The sequence below is a fragment of the Myotis brandtii genome, unplaced genomic scaffold (assembly GCF_000412655.1).
Source record: "Myotis brandtii unplaced genomic scaffold, ASM41265v1 scaffold389, whole genome shotgun sequence".
Classification (NCBI taxonomy): Eukaryota; Metazoa; Chordata; class Mammalia; order Chiroptera; family Vespertilionidae; genus Myotis; species Myotis brandtii.
Window position 1 is genome coordinate 1,853,388 of NW_005364914.1, and position 8,696 is coordinate 1,862,083.

At 41.9% G+C, this 8,696-nt stretch overlaps 1 protein-coding gene across 2 annotated transcripts in view; it reads right to left on the reverse strand.

Annotated features, from left to right (window-relative positions):
* Window positions 1–8,696, reverse strand: part of IRAK3 (interleukin-1 receptor-associated kinase 3) — an 89,581-nt gene that overhangs the window by 47,671 nt on the left and 33,214 nt on the right. The window contains exon 1 of one of the 2 annotated variants that reach the window (XM_014544930.1): window positions 8,385–8,542. The exons of the other annotated variant lie outside the window; for it this stretch is intronic. Coding sequence (XP_014400416.1) covers window positions 8,385–8,514 — 130 coding nt within the window. The 5' untranslated portion in view covers window positions 8,515–8,542. Of the gene's footprint in view, window positions 1–8,384; window positions 8,543–8,696 lie in introns of those variants that run through there. 2 annotated transcript variants of the gene reach the window in all.

Here is an 8,696-nt window from a genome sequence, read left to right on the forward strand (position 1 = left end):
GAACTCTTACCATTTGCAACAGCATGGATGGACCTGGAGAGCATTATGCTGAATGAAATAAGCCAGTCAGAGAAAGATAAATATCACATGATCTCACTCATTTGTGGAATACAACGAACAACATAAACTGATGAACAAAAATAGAGCCAGAGAAAAAAATATTTTAGAATATTTATAGAAGTAATCCTGTTATTTGCAGATTTTTAATATTTCCTACAACTTTTGTGATATTATACTATGTTAGTACAGTTTTGATAATATTATTATATTTAAAATCTTTTTTTCTTGAAATATTAATGTTTATTGTATGTAATGTTATTATATTTAAAATTGTTTTTCTTGAAATATTAGTGTTTATTGCACATAAATGGCTAATTATTTTGTATCTACAATCTGATAATAGATTTATTTTGTATATTGTAAAAAATAAAATAAAAAAATTAAAAATATGCTGTAGCAGACCATTGTTTAAAACCACTTTTTGGAAGGAAATCTTTCACAATATAAGACATAAAGTCGACCTGAGGAGCTCAGAGATTAGATTATCTGAAGATACCGATTGCTAAATAATCTTTGGGTGCTCCAAGGTGCTGTTTTGAGAGGCAGGACTCTCTAGGTAGTGCTAACCGCTGGGGAATTCAGCTGCAGAAATCACTCTCCATATGCAAATATGTGTCAGAAGGGGTTTTTTAGAATAATGCAACACACCCCTATTTGGAGCTTTTTTATTTGCATTTTACCACATGCTAAAACCCGTAGGAAATTAAGACTACAGTCCCACAAAGTTTGTTTTAAGATAACATAATGAGACAAAGATAAGTTTGCCTCTTCTTTCTACAAAACACACACAAAAAAATAGTCATTTTTAAAAAAACACATTTGAGATTGAAGATATTTTTAATTGCAAAAAAGGTAAAACAAATTTCAGAAGTGTAAGTTAGCTGAACTTCTCTTTCCAGACCGAAGCAATCATCCCCACTAGCTAAGAAATTTTATAAGAAACAATACTTATCCATACCTAGGCTAATGTGTACTTGTTACTCCAATACCTGAGTAGGACTCATAACTTAATATCTGGAAAGGGCTGTGCATGATTTTTCAGGTATCCCTCCATCTGTCCTGCTTTCTCAATCTCAGACCTAGGGAAGGACTTGACATTACCTCTGGGAGAGAATTTAAGAACAGTTCACTCTCAACACCAATGTTTCAGTCTGGAACTCAGAGTCCGTACCCAGGTGATGATCAGTACTATTTTCCCACACTGTCTCCCCTCATTAACCTCTTTATAGCATCTGTATAGATGTTGCCTATATTAAATTGGAAAATTCTTATAAGCAGAGACCATGATGTTGTACAATGCTTTGTCTAAGATTCTGCCCAGGAATATTTTGGATGTTTCACTAACATCTGTCTGTTCATTAATTCATTCAATCAACAGATATTTACCGAATGCCTACTCTGTACCAGGTACAATTTTAGACGCTAGAGGCGTATGCAGAAAACAAAGCAACAAACATACCCTGCCCTCATGAAGCTTTTTTTTTTTTTACCAGAAAGTACAGTCTATGTTCATAACATCTCCACTTTTATTCATTCATTCATTTGTTTCTAAATATTTATGGAGCTTCAGCTATGAGCAGCATGCTATGCTAGGCTCTGGGGACACAGGATTCCCTGCTCTCGGGAAACTTCCAGTCGAGCTGGGGAGGCATGCCTATAAAGAAACACCAAGTGGTAGGGGGAGCATTTATTGTGTGCACGGCTACCCAGATGAGAGGCTGGGTCTGGCTGAGGGAGACATTTTTCATGATGCTTATTGCTAAATGGATAATAAAGACATAAAGTATGTGGAGAAGGATAAGTGACATGGAGAAAAATAAAGCAGGAAAGAAGCATAAGAGTGGTTAGGGTAGGTAATAGTTCATCAAAAACATGAAGGAAGTGAGAAAGTAAGCCTCAAGGTTACCTGCAGGAAAAATATTCCTTGCATGTCCAAGGAGGCCAATTGAGCAGAAAAGAAGTGAGTAAGGCGCTGTAGGACTTCGGTGTTAACTGTGAGATGAGCAGCTAGTGAAAGGTTCTGAATAGAATAATGATATAATATACTTTACACATATATTTTACTCACTGGCTTCTGTGTTGAAAAGAGATTGGGCCAGGGCAGCAGCACGGAGCCTGCTGAGGAGGCTGCTGAAATTATCTAGGTGGGATCTGATGGTGGTTTGAACCAGGATGGCTGTGGTGGTAGCGGTGAGAAGTTGTCAGATTATTAGATTGATCCTGAAGGCACAGTCAACAGCCTTTGCTGCGAGACAGGAAGTGGTTTGTGAGAGAAAGCAAGAAGTCACAGAAGACTAATATTTTTGGCTTGAACAAATGAAGGACGGAGTTGCCATTACTGGGCTGGAGAAAAACTTTAGGAAAGGGAACTGGACTGTTCAGTTGGAGTTGTCTATCAAACAGGCAAGTAGATGGATGGGGCTAATTATCAAGAGAGAGACCCAGGCTAGAAATTTGGGAGTTATTAGCAAAAAAAAAAAAAATGGAATTGACAAGATAGTGGGTATAGTACACAGAAGAGAAGAGGTCCATGGACTAACCCAGGGGCACTCTAGGAGATCAGAGGTCAAGAGGAACTGTAAAGAGAGAAGAATATAGAGTGTAATGTCCTAGAAGCAAAGAACATGCTTCAAGGAGGAAGGAGTGACCAAATGTGCCACATAAGACGAAGAACTGACCAATGATTCTGCCACGGCGACCTTGGAGGAGAGGAATTTCAGTGGAGCGGTGGGGAGGAAGCCTGACTGAAGCAGACTCAGGGAGAATGGAGGAACTGGAGCATAAATAGCTCTTTTTAGGAATCTATAATAATAAAAGAGTAATATGCTAATTAGACTGGATAGCCGAACAACCTTCTGGACATCATTCCGGACGTCCTTCCAGACGAAGCCGTGGTAGAGGGGGCCAAGGCAGAGGTGGTTAGGGGTGATTAGGCAGGCAGGCGAGCGGTTAGGGGCAATCAGGCAGGCAGGCGAGCAGTTAGGAGCGATCAGGCAGGAAGGCAGAGGGTTTAGGGGTGATCAGGCAGGCAGGCAGGCGAGCGGTTAAGAGCCAGCAATCCCGGATTGCGAGAGGGTGCAGGCCGGGCTGAGGGACCCCTCCAACCCCACGCACGAATTTCGTGCACTGGGCCTCTAGTATTATCATAAAGGGGAACAGAACAAAGGGCCATAACTTAGAGTAGAAGTGAGATCTAAACAGAACAAGTAAGATGGGAGAAATGACATGGTGGTCAAAAGAACACAGGCTCCACTCCACTCAGGGAGGGAAGCATAACTCTCTATTACTAAGTGTGGGCTGCACAGAGTGACTTCCTTCCAGAGGGTATAACGTGGTCATGGGGGTGAGGGAGGGCAATTTAAAGTGAAGAACCTGACAGACACTACCTCAGCCATGGATAACATCAACAGTGATAAGTCATGTAAATATCATGTACCTCTGATGTAATGTAATGAAAGCGGTACTTTACCTCTGTGGCCTACCTCTCCCAAATCCATAATCTCAATCTAATCGTGAGGAAAATATCAGACAAATTTCAGTCAAGGGTCATTCTACAAAGCAGTAGACCAATACTCCTCAAAACTGTCAATGTCACCAAAAACTAGAAAAGTCTGAGAAACTATCACAGCAAGAAGAGCAGAAGGACACATGACAACTAAATGTGACGTGGTGTCCTGGATGGAACCCTGGAAGACAGGAAGGATGTCTGGTAAAAATGAAGGAAATCTGAATAGTGTATGGACTTTAATAACAGGGTGTCAACAATGTAACAAATGTGTCATACCAATGTAAGATGTTAATAAGAAGAAAAACTGGATGCAGAGTATATGGGAAGGAAGGATATAGAATATATTGAAACTCTTTGTACTATCTTCTAAATTTTTCTGTAAATTTAAAACTGTTCTAAACAGTTCTATTTAAACATTTATTTATTTTTAAAAAATATATTTTTATTGATTTCAGAGAGGAAGGGAGAGGGAGAGAGAGTTAGAATCATCACTGAAGATGAGAGAGAATCATTGATCGGCTGCCCCCTGCATGCCCCCCACTGGGGGTTTAGGCCGCAACCCAGGCATGTACCCTTGATCAGAATTGAATCCAGGACCCTTCAGTCTGCTGGCCGACGCTCTATCCACTGAGCCAAACCGGCTAGGGCAATTTAAACATTTTTTTAAAAAGAGCATAAGTGCCTGGCCGGTGTAGCTCAATGATTGAGCGTTGACCCATAAACCAGGAGGTCACAGTTCGATTCCTGGTCAGGGTACATGTCCGGGTTGTGGGCTTGATCCCCAGTAGGGGGCGTGCAGGGGGGAGACAGCCAATGATCCTCTCTCATCATTAATGTTTCTATCTCTCTCTCCCTCTCCCTTCCTCTCTGCAATCAATAAAAACATATTTAATAAAACAATTAAATAAATAAATAAGAGCATAGCTAGGCTCTGGACTCTGACCTTCTGGTTAGAATCCTGTGATTTACTGGACTATGGTTTGAGGTAAATTACTTAAATTCTCTGACAGTTTCTCTGTCTGTAAAATGGAAATAGAAAGAATAACAACCTCATAGATAAATAAATGAGTGTGAAATGCTTAACACACAGTATATGGCAAATAGTCAACACTCACTAGATGGCAGCTATTATTATTATTACTATCTAAAATCTTTATTGAATACTCAAATACACATTTAATGTGAGTTTACATTTAATTTGTTTTAAAGTGATTAATTTTTTCTATGATAATTTTATTTCCTTTTTGAGCAGAAGAAAATTGAATATAACTATTATATAGTATTTGTAAAAAGGGTTTCCTTCTCAGTGTATTATTGAAGTGCTCCAAACAATTTAATTCAAATACCAGTCTACTGTAATGGACTGAAATGAGTTATTACCAGAGGCTCTGTATACATGACACCGTGTCTATAAAGTAGTATAAGATAAATACCATTTTCTAATGAGAGCTCTACTTGCATTGTAAAACCAATAGAAACATCAACCAGAGAATATGTTACCTTGTGATGATACTCTTTTAAATAACAATACTTGATACAATTGATTTGAAGATTCTTACGTAGAATTTGTTTAAAGATAAAAAGAACTAAGTGGAGTGGTAAGAGTGTGGTGAAATAACTGTTACGTTAGGATGCTATCAAAGAAGAGAATTTGACCTAAGCAATGGCTCCCAACTGGGCTGCGCATCACCTACAGGGCTTAGCAAAAAAACAGAAAGATGCTGGACCCTCCATGCAGACTTACTGTATCAACAGCTCCAGGGGTGGAGCCTGGACATTGGTATCTTTAAAAGATGGTATGGGATTCCAGTTTGTGAACGACTGGTCTATCTTGTTGTGTATACCCTGATCATATCACATAGGCTGCCACATGACTTGCCTTCGTCAGAGCTGCCTCTGTAAATACAGCCTGATAGTCACCATCATCAAGAATCATCATCAGCTCGAGACAGTCTTATCTGTGACTTTTTAAAATTTTTTTATCTTTATTGTTTAAAGTATTACATTACCTGTTACTATTACAGTTGTTGTTTATATGGAATTTTGGACCCTCTGTTTCCTCAGGCTCTCCACTGTCTTGAGCATAAATAAAAGGGACTGTCTTCTTAATTCAGTCCCCCAACACTCTCTTCTCCCACCTCTAAGTCAAGTCTTCCCTCCCTGCACCTCTCCCCCTCTTTCTCTTTCAATGGCCAATAGAGAAACTCAGCATATTTAACACAGGCAGTTGCCCTCAACTACCCTGAACAGAGCAGGTCTTCCCTTCTTGCTGAGTCAACAATTCGTGAAGCAGCTGGTGTGCTCCAAGTCTCCTTTCAGAGCTCTGTGGTCCAGGCTGTCAATAGACCCCCCCCCCGACCCCCCGCACAATGAACTGTAGCTGGAGAATCAAGAAGTAGGCGTTCCCCTATGACAGAATGAGTACACAAAGGAACAGTGGCTGGACTATATGTGAAAATGCAACTCTGACCCACATCATGTGTTAACCAGCCTAGAGAGCCAACCTACCACCTACAGGAACCAGTCCGGGAAGTCAAATTAGTATCTGTAGCCTCTAGGCCAGGAAGCCAACAATAACCCCTGTAGAAATCAGGCCCAAATGGTTAGGACTTGATTAATAACTAACAGCTTCCCTAAGTTTTGCCCTTGCTTCCAACTTTGGGTAAATGGGAGAAAGTCAGATACGTACCCTAAACAATCACACAGAATGCCCCACTTCTAGTTAGTCCCTCTACAGCGTCCTCATGCCAAAAGCCTCCAATTAGGGCATATCTAAAGCCTCCCCTGTCTTCCACTATAAAGCTTTTCTACTCCTCTGCCTGCCTTGGCATCTCTGAGAAATGCAAGTGATGCTGGCTGACTTCCTTGCTTTGAATAAGGAGCCTATGTTTGTTCTCGTGTGGGTGGTCTTCATTTCTTTCCACAACTAGGAAAATGGGGCTGTGGCTTAAAATGGCTCATGAGATTGTTCTTTCATGGCAGACATGGCCGTACCTTAGGGAGGCTGGAGAGTGTAGCAGAAAGAGCGCAGCGGTACCTGTGACTCTGAGGAAGTCATGGTTGGGAAGTCAAGTGGGAAGTATAGAGGGGCTGTGAAAGGGCACAGGCTCTGGATCCAGACTGCCAAGGTTCAAGTCCTGGCTCTGCCACTTCCTAGCTGTGTTGATTTTGTCAAGTTAACTAATTTGTAACACAGTTTCCTCGCCTGTTAAAACATTGGTGATGATAATGTCACCGGCTTCAATTGTCAACTGGAAGAATTATATGAGATAACCCATGTAAAATGTGAATATATGAATTTCAATGGTGAGAGAGAAGAGGGGAGAGAGGGAAAGAAAGAGAGACCCAGCAACACTGGGCTGAACTTCTTGGAAAGCCGCAGTGGCCCTGGGCTGATTACTAACTGCCCTTATTAAATGAGACATATGTGCTTCCACTTTCCAAGTTTCCACTAACCAGCCTCACTCATTTATAATACCTACCTGGCCTCATTTGCTACCTGTGGACTGGGCTAAATACATTTTTCTTTCACAAAATTAGTAACCCTAGAAAACCAGTGGGTGCAAAAACTGCCAATGCCATCATCCATTTCAAAAAGATCTGGTTTGGGCTTAACTGGCGTGGCTCAGTGGTTGAGTCTAACCATGAACCAGGAGGCCACGGTTAGATTCCCGGTCAGGGCACATGCCTGGGTTTCAGACTTGATTGATCCCAGTGTAGGGCATGCTGAAGGCAGCTGATCAATGGTTCTCTCTCATCATTGATGTTTCTATCTCTCTCTCCCTCTCCCTTCCTCTCTGAGATCAATAAAATATATATGTTTTGGGAGGGATCTTATTCCTCAAAGGTATCTTAGAAATTTCTGTGCTTTCCAGAAATCAAAGACTCCGATATACTTTTCTGAGGCATTTATTTAAGGGTTATAATTTAAAATTACAGAGCTTATGATATACAAGTAATTTTTATGTAACTAGAAGCCCAATGCCACATTCCAGAAAGTATGACCATATTCATGAATAACAATTACAACTTTTTCCCTCCTAGGCCTTCTGCTATTTTCGTAAGAAAAACAGCACTTTTTGAGAATTAAGGCTAAGTTGTTTTGACATAATTGTTTTTATTTTCAACTAAAATTCAATGTGGCATCACGAGTATCAAATCTAACCCCAAACGCCTGTGCTTAACAAAACAAAGATTTTTGCCTGAATCATTTCTGGCGATCACACTCAACACTTCCCACCGGCAGTGTCTCAGCCTTCCCATGACTGCATGAAATGGGGTTTTGAAGCCAACTTTCCAGACTAAAATAAAAAGCCATTCTCTGCAGTGGTTCTCAACCTTCTGGCCCTTTAAATACAGTTCCTCATGTTGTGACCCAACCATAAAATTATTTTCGTTGCTACTTCATAACTGTAATGTTGCTACTGTTATGAATCATAATGTAAATACCTGATATGCAGGATGGTCTTAGGCGACCCCTGTGAAAGGGTCGTTCGACCACCAAAGGGGTCGCGACCCACAACCGCTGTTCTAGAGCCTAAAGTTAAACTGTCATTCCATCGAATTGGGTAAATGAGATAATTAAGAAGACGGAGAGCCACGTTCATTACAAAGAGCATTCCACCTGCCATTTAAGTAAGGCGGTCACTTGAGAGGGCACTGAACACACCAGTCTCGGCTAACTTAACAATGACCAGAAAGCATCGCACAGACATGCTGGTTGACAGCACTCTGAGCGAAGGAAGACAGGAACGCTTGATACATATTAGATGGTTGCACACGGGTTGCTGTTTTCGCCCAGCCTCTGCTCACTTACTCTTGCAGCCATACTCCAGGCTTCTTTGAAAGAGAAGGGGCAGCTTTGGGGAGGGTCTTGGGGAGGTGGTGTCCTTCCAAGGCCAGGGAAGGGCAGCTTCCCCGTGGGAACCACCCAGAGGCGGCTGCATCCTGGGGCCCTTCCCCGCCGTCCAGGACCGCGCAGAGACGCCCAGCACGGGGAGGTGGTGTCCTTCCAGGGCCAGGGAAGGGCAGCTTCCCCGTGGGAACCACTCAGAGGCGGCTGCATCCTGGGGCCCTTCCCCGCCGTCCAGGACCGCGCAGAGACGCCCAGCAGCGCGCACAGCTGCCC